At 43.3% G+C, this 12894-nt stretch overlaps 1 protein-coding gene across 3 annotated transcripts in view; it reads right to left on the bottom strand.

Moving 5' to 3' along the window:
* The window catches only part of dtwd2 (DTW motif tRNA-uridine aminocarboxypropyltransferase 2), a 121509-nt gene that overhangs the window by 61694 nt on the left and 46921 nt on the right, over positions 1-12894 (bottom strand). For all 3 annotated transcript variants that reach the window (XM_080188970.1, XM_080188968.1, XM_080188969.1), the window contains exon 2: positions 11078-11168. In XM_080188970.1, coding sequence (XP_080045096.1) covers positions 11078-11168 — 91 coding nt within the window. The remainder of the gene's footprint in view (positions 1-11077; positions 11169-12894) is intronic.

Below are 12894 nucleotides of genomic sequence, written 5' to 3'. Positions count from 1 at the left end.
TTGTAGTGGGTAGGTCGTGCCTTACTAACCTTATTGAGTTTTTTGAGAAAGTGACCAAAGAGGTGGATGGGGGTAAGGCAGTTGACGTGGTATATATGGATTTTAGTAAGGCGTTTGATAAGGTTCACCATGGTAGGCTTCTGCAGAAAATGCAGATGTATGGGATTGAGGGTAATCTAGGAAATTGGATCAGGAATTGGCTAGCAGATAGGAGACAGAGGGTGGTGGTTGATGGTAAGTATTCGTCATGGAGTTCGGTTACGAGTGGTGTGCCTCAGGGATCTGTTTTGGGGCCACTGCTGTTTGTAATTTTTATTAATGATCTGGATGAGGGTATAATTGGGTGGATTAGTAAATTTGCTGATGACACCAAAGTCGGAGGTGTGGTAGATTGTGAGGAAGGGTGTCATAGTTTGCAGGAAGACTTGGACAGGTTGCAGAGCTGGGCTGAGAGGTGGCGGATGGAGTTTAATGCGGAGAAGTGTGAGGTAATTCACTTTGGTAGGAATAACAGATGTGTTGAGTATAGGGCTAACGGGAGGACTTTGAATAGTGTGGATGAACAGAGGGATCTAGGTGTATGTGTACATAGATCCCTGAAAGTTGGGAATCATGTAGATAGGGTTGTTAAGAAGGCATACGGTGTCTTGGCGTTTATTGGTAGGGGGACTGAATTTAGGAGTCGCAGCGTCATGTTGCAACTGTACACAACTCTGGTTGTGCGGCCGCACTTGGAGTACTGTGTGCAGTTCTGGTCCCCACATTACAGGAAGGATGTGGAGAGGGTGCAGAGGAGGTTTACCAGGATGTTGCCTGGTATGGAGGGGAGGTCCTATGAGGAGAGACTGAGGGATTTGGGGTTGTTTTCGCTGGAAAGAAGGCGGCTAAGAGGGGATCTTATTGAAACATATAAGATGATTAGAGGTTTAGATAGGGTGGACAGTGATAGCCTTTTTCCTCAGATGGAGAAAGCTAGCACGAGGGGGCATGGCTTTAAATTAAGGGGGGGGTAGTTATAGGATGGATGTCGGGGTAGGTTCTTTACCCAGAGGGTGGTGAGGGATTGGAATGCCCTGCCTGCTGCGGTTGTAAATGTGCCTAGTTTGGGGGCGTTTAAGAGATCCATGGATAGGTTTATGGACGAAAAGGGATTGGTTTAGGTTAGTGGGTCATTGTTTTTTAACTGGTCGGCGCAACATCGTGGGCCAAAGGGCCTGTTCTGCGCTGTAATGTTGTATGTTCTATGCTGCCTGCGCCGCAGAAGAGTGACAGCAGGAATGGTATGAGGTGGAGAGTGAATGCGTGGCTGAGGGACTGGAGCAGGGGGCAGGGATTCCAGTTCCTGGATCATTGGGACCTCTTTAGGGGCAGGTGTGACCTGTTCAGTAAAGACGGGTGGCACCTGAATCCCAGGGGGACCAATATCTTGGCGGGAAGATTGGCTAGGGCTACTGGGGGGGCTTTAAACTAGAAAGGTTGGGGGGAGGGAATAGAGATGAGGAGACCGAGAACGAGGAGGTTAGCTCCCAGGTAGAGAAGGACTGTAGACAGAATGAGAGGGAGGTCAGACGGGTAATGGAGAAGAGAAGTGCCCAGACCGAGGATCTGAGGTGTGTCTATTTTAACGCCAGGAGTGTAGTGAACAAAGTAGATGAGCTTAGGGCGTGGATTGCTGCTTGGGAATGTGATGTGGTGGCCATTACAGAGACTTGGATGTCTCAGGGACAGGACTGGGTACTTCAGGTGCCGGGATTCAGGTGCTTCAGGAAGGACAGGGAGGGGGGCAAAAGAGGTGGTGGAGTGGCACTGTTGATCAGGGATAGTGTCATGGCTGCAGAGAGGTGGATGCCGTGGAGGGATTGTCTACGGAGTCTCTGTGGGTGGAAGTTAGGAACAGCAAAGGGTCGATAACTTTGCTAGGTGTTTTCTATAGGCCGCCCAATAGTGACAGGGAAGTTGAGGTGCAGATAGGGAAACAGATCCTAGAGAGATGTAGTAATAACAGAGTTGTTGTGATGGGAGACTTTAATTTCCCAAACATCGACTGGAATATCCCTAGGGTAAGGGGTTTGGATGGGGAGGAGTTTGTTAGGTGCGTTCAGGAGGGTTTCCTGACACAGCACGTGGATAAGCCTACGAGAGGAGAGGCTGTACTTGACCTGGTGCTGGCTAATGAACCAGGACAGGTGACAGATCTCTCGGTGGGAGAGCATCTCGGGGATGGAGATCATAATTCTATCTCCTTCACAATAACATTGGAAAGAGATTGGATCAGGCAGGCTAGGAAGGTGTTTGTCTGGAGTAAGGGGAAATATGATGACATCAGGCAGACAATTGGACGAGTAAACTGGAAGGTGGTGTTCTGGGGGAAAAGTACTGAAGGAAGGTGGCAGATTTTCAACGAATGTTTGACTGGAGCTCTGCACGACAACGTTCCGATGAGACAAGGAGGTTTTGGTAGGTCGCGGGAGCCGTGGTGCACAAAGGTTATGGTGAAATTGGTTATGGTGAAATATGGTTATTATTCTTCCTGTCAGGAAGAAAAGAAAGGCATATAAAAGGTTCAGAGAGCTAAGAGATGTTAAGGATCTAGAGGAGTATAAGGCTTGTAGAAAGGAGCTTAAAAAGGAAATTAGGAGAGCCAGAAGAGGACATGAGAAGGCCTTGGCGGGTAAAATTATGGAGAATCCCAAGGCGTTCTACAAATATGTGAAGAGTAAAAGGATGAGAAGTGAAGGGATAGGACCTATAAAAGGTGAAGGGGGAAAAGTCTGTGTGGAACCGGAAGAAATGGCAGAGGTGCTCCATGAGTACTTTGCCTCGGTATTCACAGTGGAAAGTGATCTGGGAGGTTGTACTACAGGTTTGTGGCAGACGGAAAAGATTGAGTATGTGGATATTAAGAAAGAGGATGTGTTGGAACTTTTAAATTCTACCAAGATAGATAAGTCGCCGGGACTGGATGGGATGTACCCCAGGTTACTGTGGGAGGTGAGGGAAGTGATTGCAGAGCTCCTGGCAATGATCTTTGCGTCGTCGATGGAGACGGGAGAGGTTCCAGAGGATTGCGGATGTGGCTCCTATTTTCAAGAAAGGGAACAGGGATAGCCTGGGAAATTACCGACCGGTGAGTCTGACCTCAGTGGTTGGTAAGTTGATGGAGAGGATTCTGAGGGACAAGATTTATGAGCATTTAGAGAAGTTTAGAATGATCAGAAATAGTCAGCAAGGCTTTGTCAAGGGCAGGTCGTGCCTTACGAGCCTAATCGAGTTCTTTGAAAATGTGACTGAACACATTGACGAAGGAAGAGCGGTGGATGTGGTTTACATGGACTTCAGCAAGGCATTTGTTAAGGTCCCCCATGCAAGACTTCTTGAGAAGGTGAGAGGGCATGGGATCCAGGGGGCTTTGGCCTTGTGGATCCAGAACTGGCTTGCCTGCAGAAGGCAGAGAGTGTTTGTGGATGGGTCTTTTTCTGCATGGAGGTCAGTCACTAGTGGAGTGCCCCAGGGATCTGTTCTAGGACCCTTGCTGTTTGTCATTTTCATAAATGACCTGGATGAGGAAGTGGAGGGATGGGTTAGTAAGTTCGCTGACGATACGAAGGTTGGTGGTGTTGTGGATAGTCTGAAGGGATGTCAGAAGTTGCAGCGTGACATAGATACGATGCAAGACTGGGCGGAGAAGTGGCAGATGGACTTCAACACGGATAAACGTGTAGTGGTCCATTTTGGCAGGACCAATGGGATGAAGGAGTACAATATCAAGGGTAGGAGTCTTAGCAGTGTTGAGGAGCAGAAGGACCTTCTGCTCAAATCGGCCTCGCAGGTGGAGGACGTGGTCAAGAAGGCGTATGGTGTGCTAGCCTTCATTAATCGAGGGACTGAGCTTAGGAGTCAGGAGGTGATGCAACTTTATAAGACCCTTGTCAGACCCCTCTTGGAGTACTGTGCGCAGTTCTGGTCGCCTCACTACAAGAAGGATGTGGAAGCTATTGAGAGGGTGCAGAGGAGATTTACAAGGATGTTGCCTGGATTGAGTCGCATGCCTTATGAGGATAGGTTGAGGGAGCTAGGTCTTTTCTCGCTGGAGAGACGAAGGTCGAGAGGCGACCTGATAGACGTTTATAAGATGTCGAGAGGTATAGATAGGATGGATTCTCGGAAGATATTTCCCAGGGCTGAAATGGTCGCTACGAGAGGACACAGGTTTAAGGTGCTGGGGAGCAGGTACAGAGGGGATGTCAGGGGTAAGTTTTTCACTCAGAGGGTGGTGAGTGAGTGGAATCGGCTGCCGTCGGTGGTTGTAGAGGCGAATTCGTTGGGGTCTTTTAAGAAACTTCTGGGATTTAATGGGATTGGGAGTTACAGATAGTTCTATGGCCTGGTAGGTATGGATATGATCGGCGCAACTTGTGGGCTGAAGGGCCTGTTTGTGCTGTGGTGTTCTATGTCCTATGTTCTAAAACAAAGGAGATTGTCATTGACTTCAGGAAGTTAGAGAAGAACATGCCCCTGTCTATATCAATGGGGATGAAGTAGAAAGGGTTGACAGTTTCAAGTTTTTAGGTATCCAGATCGCCAACAACATGGTCCCCCCATGCCCACCAATACTTCTACTTTCTCAAAAGACTAAGGAAATTTGGCATGTCAGCTACAATTCCAACTTTTACAGATGGACCGTAGAAAGCATTCTTTCTGGCTGTGTCACAGCTTGGTATGGCTCCTGCTCTGCCCAAGACCGCAATAACCTACAAAATGTTGTGAATCCATCATGCAAACTAACCTCTCAACCATTGACTCTGTCTACGCTACCCGCTGCCTCAGTAAAGCAGCCAGCATAGTTGAGAACCCCATGCACCCTAGACATTCTCTCTTCCACCTTCTTCTGTCGGGAAAAAGATACAAAAGTCTGAGGTCACGTACCAATCGACTCAAGAACAGCTTCTTTCCTGCTGTCATCAGACTTCTGAATGGACCTACCTTGCATTAAGTTGATCTTTCTCTACACCTCATCAATGATTGTAACACGACATTCTACACTCTCTCATTTCCTTCTCTATGAACGGTATGCTTTGTTGTATAGCACGCAAGAAATAATACTTTTCACTGTATGCTAATACATGTGACAATAATAAATCAAATCAAACAGAGAAGCAAGCCCTGTCCAGGTTGAACCACCAGGCCATCTAACATAACTTCTGGAAGATTTTGTATCATTGCCAATAGAACTGACACAATCTCAGCATGCCAACTTAATTTTACATCCCTTGATAAAATAAATCTTACAACATCAGTCTCCTTCCAGTTGACCATTGATTGCCTACGTAAAAGACTACTTCATTGGATTCTGAGTTGGAACTCTGGAAGTCAAGTAAATCAATATTAATTTTCTCTACGGTTCCTGTACTATAAAAGCTTCTTTTCTTGATCCATCGCTTCACTGTGTGAATGTAGAGAAAGATGTTAACAGTCCTTTTCGTGAGTTTTGATTGTGTACAATAAACTAACGTACCGAGTTAAGCTTAACTCAAGTTTGCAGGGGGATTATTGATGAAATTGAATCATTGTGAGGCAGCAATGCTAACCATTATGATACTGTGGACGGCACGGTGACACAGTGGTTAGCACTAATATGTCACAGTGCCAGGAAACCAGGTTCAATTCCGGCCTCGGATCACTGTCTGTTGAAGTTTGCACATTTTGCCCGTGTGTACATGGATTACCTCCAGGTGCTCCGGTTTCCTCCCACAGTCCAAATATGTGCAGGTTAGGTTGATTGACTATGCTAAATTGACCCTAGTCTCAGGGGATTAACACGGTAAATATGTGGGGTTACGGAAGTAGGGCATGGGTGGGACTGTGATTGATGCAGACTTGGTGGGCTGACTGGCCTCTTTCTGCACTGCAGGGATTCTATGACACAAAAACCAAGGGGTGAGGAAAATATGCCACTGCTTATTCTAAAAACTAATTTGAAACATCTTCCGTTTATAGACAAATGGTAAGAGGGAAACAGTGCTGTTTGAGCTGACCTCCCTCCTATCCGAAATAGGGAGGGTTATATTTTCCAGTTTAGTGTTATAGTTACGGACTAAGTAATGTTTAGTTAATGTTGTTTTTAGTGTGTTTGTGACAGTAAAAGTCTTAAAAGATAAAATGTCAAGTGATCCTTTTGAGTTGGTCACTGGGAATTCAAATCTCTTCTTTTTCAAGTGACAAAGATGGTTGATGAGAGTAGGACAGTGGATGTTGTCTACATGGACTTCAGTAAGGCATTTGACAAGGTCCCTCATGGCAGGCTGGTGCAGAAGATGAAGTCTCATGGGATCAAATGTGAGCTGGCAAAGTGGGTACAAAACTGGCTCAGTCAAAGAAGACAGAGGATAGCAGTGGAAGGGTGCATTTCTGAATGGAGGGCTGTGACAAGTGGTGTTCCTCATGGACCAGTGCTGGGAACTTAGCTGTTTGTAATATATATAAATGATTTGGAGTAAAATGTAACTGGATTGATTAGTTTGCGAATGACACAAAGGTTGCTGGATTTGCGGATAGTGATGAAGACCATCAGAGGATACAGCAGGATACAGATCAGTTGGAGATTTGGGTGGAGAGATGGCAGATGGAGTTTAATCCAGATAAGTGTGGGGTATGCATTTTGCAAGGTTTAATACAGATTGGAAATATACAGTAAATGGCAGAACCCTTAACAGTATTGATAGGTAAAGGGATCTGGGTGTATGTACAAGGTCACTAAAAATGGCAATGCAGTTGGAGAAGGGAGTAAAGAAGGTATATGGCATGCTTGCCTTCATCGACCAAGGTATTGAGTTTAAAAATTGGCAAGTCATGTTGCAGCTTTATAGAACCTTAGTTAGGCCGCACTTGAAATATGGTGTTCAATTCTGGTTGCCACACTACCAGAAGGATGTGGAGGCTTTGGAGAGGGAACAAAAAAGATTTACCAGGATGTTGCCTGGTATGGAGGGCATTAGCTATGAGGAGAGGTTGGAGAAACTTGGTTTGTTCTCACTGGAGCGACAGAGGTTGAAGGGAGATCTGATAGAGATCTACAAAATTATGAGAGGCATGGACAGAGTGGGTAGTCAGAAGCTTTTTCCCAGAGGTGAAGAGTCAACTACTAGGGGACATCAGTTTAAGGTGCGAGGGGCAAGGTTTAAAGGAGATGTACGAGGCAGATGTTTTACACAGAGAGTGGTGAGTGCCTGGAACTCGTTGCTGGGGGAAGCAGATACGGTAGTGACTTTTAACGGGCATCTTGACAAGTACATGAATGAGATTGGAATAGAGGGTATAATCCCCAGAAGGGTAGGGGCTTTAGTTAAGTTGGGCAGGCTTGGGGGACCAAAGGCCCGGTTCCTGTGCTGTAATTTTCTTTGTTCTTTAAAAGTTGTTGGTCTCTACAAGGAGCGTACCGAAGTCCCTAGTCTTAAAGTCTTGCTTAAAAAGCAGCACCCACATCACCCAGTGCAACTGATGGCCATCGCAGGCTGTTGGCCTTCTGTTGGTCTTTCTAGTTCAGGAATCTGCCTAAAGGAAACCTGGAGATGGTCTCTTTAATCGCTGCCACCACAAAAGTCCCCTGTAGAGTCCTGTCCCGTGACATACAAAATTAAGCCTAGCATCTGGATTTAAACACTGAACTGAAATTCAGCCATAGAAATTGGACAACTGATCTAGGATTTCGTCCTTAATTTTCCTTCCCCAAAGTCCAATAAATCCTCTGAACAAATCTGCCTCCAATAATAATCAGGTTTCCTCTTCAAAGTACAGTATTGCCAAGTATTGATTTATTGGTGCTGGTGGGAGAAAGTTGATAAGAAAATAAGTAAATTGTGACAATAATCTGTAATATTTCCACAGCAACACATGATGAGAAACAGAAAGCAGGAAATCAGATCCCATCACGTTACAGGTCATAGCTTGATGGAACATGGACATTCTTTTGCCATTACAGCAATTTTTGGAGTTTGCATGCATCTCTTAAATTGTTAATCTGTGCAAAGGCAAATCATAAATCTATTTGCTGTGTTGGTATAAGTTTAAAAAACTGCAGTTTAAAATAAGCAAGTCCACACTTGGTAATAGATAAACTTGGCAGTGAAGAATCTTGCTCAGACTTGTTTTGTTCATCCTCTCTGATGGATTAGAATTAGAATTCATGGATTCAGTCAAATAAATAAAGTTTCACTCACCTGGAGCTTGTTCTTAGTTTCTCTTCATATTCTATGCACTATTCCTCCATACAAATGAGAATTGTTTTCTTCCACAAGACCTCCTGCACCTGTGCCATTTATCTAGGCAGAACACTGCAGAATACAAATGTCTTCACAATCTGCACCCATACAGTCCTGCAATTACCTCTTAAAATATAAATTTGCAACATAGCATGATCAATTTTTCCTCTCAGAGCGAAGAGTCCTATTACCATAAAAGTTTCCACTGGCTTAAGCAGATGAGAATTTGTGCATTTGGCGGGAATGATATTTAATAAAATTATACTGATTAATCAACTGAAGAGCTGTTTGTATAGTGCATATCCTTAGTTACATTTCGTGCTCACAATTTCTCGTTTAGGACAGAATTGTGTTGATGTGGAAAATATTACAAATTATTGACATAAAATTTATCTTCCTTCGAATTATTTTACACACACACTACAGTACCATCTACCAGTAAATTAGTAAATGTCAATTTTTTGAAGCTTTAATACTGGAGCTATCACTAGGAGTAGATCTCATATTTGGAATAAAGATAAAAGTTGTGATGTAATGAACTTTAATGGTGAACCCACATCTGAACCATTAACTTCTTTGTTCTCTCCATGGATTCTGACCAATTGATATCAATGGGTCCCAACTGCAGTTTTAATTCAATCATCTGAGAAGGAAATCATTGAGTTTTTCACTGTGCCAACACAGCGAGTAAGTAGTTTGAGGCAGAAAATATCCTAAAATGTATTTTCTTTTAAATAATGCTACTTCCCTCATGGACCCAGGAGAAACATCAGTGTCCCTTCAAGCCACACAAGGTAAGTCTCCACCTCCCTTGCCAAAGACTTGTATTTCATTTCCTGACCACAAGACCCTCCCATCACAGAATGGCACTCACAGCCAATTGCACTATATCGTGAATTCTTAAGTGTAATTTTCTGTCACTTCCGACCTAATTTGCACTCAGACCAAGATGCCCAGTGAGATTAAACATGGCTCAGACTTAAATCCTTAAATATGGGAGGTTAGCTAACTAAAGCTTTAAAGATGAATATATTTGATGCTAGCGCCCTGATTTTGTTTCCAATTGCCATATTTCATGTGTTTTCCTTTTAAAGTTTGACCATTTTGTGTTATTTCCCCTCAAATACCATAGGCCTCCACATTCATCTGACCAATCTACTATTCTGTCCACTTTCTCTTAAAGTTGCTTGCAATGTTCTCTAGTTAACCACAATTGCTATCATCTGTAAATTTTAAATATTGTACCTTTAAACCATGTATATATTCATATATATTTAGGAGTATAAAGGGGCGGCATGGTGATTAGCACTGCTGCCTCCTAGCACTGAGGACCTGGGTTCGAATCCAGTCTTGGGTGTGTGTGTGTGGAATTTGCACGTTTTCCCTCCGCTGATTTCCTCCCATGGTCCAAAGATGTGCAGGCTAGGTGAATTGGCCATGCTAAATTGTTTCGTAAGTATCCAAAGATGTGTAGGTTCGGGGGATTAGCAGGGGAAATATGTAGATTTATGGGGAAAGGGCAGGGGGGTTGAGGTGGGCCTGGGTAAGATGCTCTATCAGAGAGTCGGTGCAGACTCAAAAGACCAAACGGACTCCTTCTGCACTGCAGGGATTCTATGATCCTAAAATTGATACTTTTGCTGTTTACATTTGTGAACAGATCTGTAGTGGCAAATATTGGAGCAACAACACATGGCACCAAACACAACAGCACGGCAATTTCAATATCCCATTCTGCAGAGTGTCTGGCTGCATGTTGCACAAGGAGATACTGCATGGGCAGGAGCAGAATGTTTTTATCCCTGTGGAAAAGAAGAAAATATCTACACAAATGTCTCTAAAGAACACTGTTGCATGCATTACAATGGAAGGATACACTGAAAATTTGTTTGCGTTCCAATGTGTTATGCGAAAACATTTTAAGGGATATTGATATCCATTGCATATTCTGTAACATAAATTATTTCCTTCTATAGAAAGGAGTGAAAAAAGTCAGGGACCTCAAAGAAGTCTTACTCATCGTTCGATAATCATCATTTCAAAAATCATCACTGACAGAAGCCTAGAAAGTAAGTCACCTGATTGTTCCTTCAGCTAAATTTTATCAAGCTGGGACAAACATTGACCATTTGAAGAGTGCATAACGTCACTTGGCTGCCCCGTAACCCTTTCCCTTGGCCAAGCTTGATTCACCTGGAACATTCACAGGGGAAGAGATACAGTGGTTTCTTGATTCTTTATCATGGAGTAGCACTCCAAGCTCATTGAAGTCTTACTGAATCTTTCTTCAGCGTCAAACATAAATGGCTTTCTGCCAGATTTGTCATATACATTACCTAAGATGATTTAATATTGACATTTATCCAACCATTGACTGCCCTTGCTTAATATTTTTCAAATTATCCTGACAAAGAAAAACTGATTTGTGATTTGTTATTATTAAACATTCTTTAAAAGCTTGATAAACCAGTCACCATTAACACAGCAAAATACATTTGTTCCCTCAACATCTACCTCAAAACATTTAAACAATGTCAAATGCCTGGAAAGGGAAATGACACTGAAGGTCATGGCAGCAATTTCACAACAGCACAGATAATGATTTTTTAATTGTGATGGGTGTGGGCAAATCGCAACGGATGGAAAACCAGTTACTGACAAGTTTACACATTTTGTAGTAAATTACACCTCATGTGCAGTTTAGGGATGCTTGTGGAAATCAAGGCTGAATCATACAATATGGCTTCCTCTTGCTCTTTCCCATAGTCCCATTCCCATTAGATGCTGGCAGTTATGCTCCTTCCCATAACGTTACTCACCTCTGCTGGATGCTGAACTATATACAAGGATGTGGAGATGTTCAGTGGATTAACTGGTAGGAACGGGCAAAGGCAAACCTTCTGAGGGCGGCTGCAATGAGAAAGAAATTGTAGTTAATACATATAACAGAATTCAAACAGGTGAAATAATTGACAACAATAAGCTTCAGAAACGTGATAACTATTTTTTTAGGGCAGCCATCACATTCAGACTTTCACTTAATTCAACAGTGATTGGTGTTTTATATTTCTTTTAAGAAAAAGCATACAGCGCATCTAGGTTTTTCCCTGCTGTTTTTCTGACCTTGAGATAACTCAGAGGGGTCATTACACTCACAGAAAGAACAAAGCAACTGTAAATCTAGTGAAACTTCCAACAGTAATTGGCCTATAATTGACCTCAGAACCTATTTAGAGAACATTCCCACTCAGAGTACGTGAGCAGTGGTATTAAAGGAACAAATCAGGTTAGCAATTAGACATTGCATCTCTGTCTCACACCTCAAAATAAGTGTGAATAATGCCGCAGGAGATTAATGCCAAAGGCGATCAATTTGTATTTAAAGAATAAAATTAAATAATTGCATTTATACAGCACTTTGCATTTACTCAAGATGCCCCAGAGCTTCAGGTGATTGAAATACTTTTAAAGTATAATCACTGCTGTAACATAGGAAGTGTGACACACAAGACCCCAACATAGGAATGCGTTAAGTGATCAGATAATTTATTTTGTGTTGGTTGGGGGATAATCTTAACAAGGATACTTCAATACAAAGGTCTGTCACATAAAGGGTTAATGTGGGACTGAGTAGAGTTCCACTTACACAATGATATAAGAGAGCTCATGACCTGCATTGAGGAATCAGTTAATCTTGGACAGAGCTGTGTGTAGAAGAAAGCATGGAGACTGCTTCTAAAGTGGCACGTAACAATCTGCTCATTGGCACTCAGTTCCTGCCCTCACTACAGCCTTGGTCTAAACATGCACACAACAGGTGAACTCAAAAGGTGAGGTGAGACTAACCCTTCTTGACATCAAGGCAGAACTTGTTTGAGTGTGGCTTTCAAGGAGCATGATTAAAACTGGAATCAATGGGAATCGAAGGGAAACTCTCCACTAATTGGAGTCATACCTATCAGAAAATAAGATGGTTATAGTTGTTAGAAATCAATAATCAGAGTCCCACAATATCAGTGCAAGAGTTCCTCAGGATAGTGCCCTTGGCCCAATCATCTTCTGCAGCTTCATCAGTGACCTTCCCCCATCATCAGGAGTGGACATGTTCACTGATAATAGCACAATGTTCAGTGCCATTCGGGAATCCTCAGAAACTAAAGTAGGCCATGTTCATATGCAGCAACAGCTGGACATGTTCAGGTTTGGGCTGATAAGTGGCAAGTAACATTCATGCAGCACAAGTGCCGGGCAATCTCCAAAAAAAATAAAACCTAACCATTTCCCTTTGACATTCAATGGCATTACCATCACCGAATCTCCATAATCAACAACCTGGGGGTTACCAGTGACCAGAAACCGAACAGGATCAGCCATTTAAATACTGTGGCTGCAAGAACTAGTCAGAGGCTGAGAATTCTACAGTAACTCACTCCCCAAAGCCTGCCTGCCATCTATTGGGCACAAGTTGGGAGTGTGCTGGAATATTCTTCACTTGTCTGAATGAGTGCAGCTCCAACAATACTCAAATAGTTTGACACAATCCAGGACAAAGCAACCCATTAGAATGGCACCTCATGCACCACCTTCAGCATCCACTCCCTCCGCCATTAACGCACATTGGCAGCAGTGTGTACCA

Source organism: Carcharhinus amblyrhynchos, chromosome 5 (assembly GCF_965287045.1).
Source record: "Carcharhinus amblyrhynchos chromosome 5, sCarAmb.v2.hapA, whole genome shotgun sequence".
NCBI lineage: Eukaryota > Metazoa > Chordata > Chondrichthyes > Carcharhiniformes > Carcharhinidae > Carcharhinus > Carcharhinus amblyrhynchos.
Note: the sequence above shows the minus strand (reverse complement) of the source record. Positions and strands in the feature narration are given on the sequence as shown.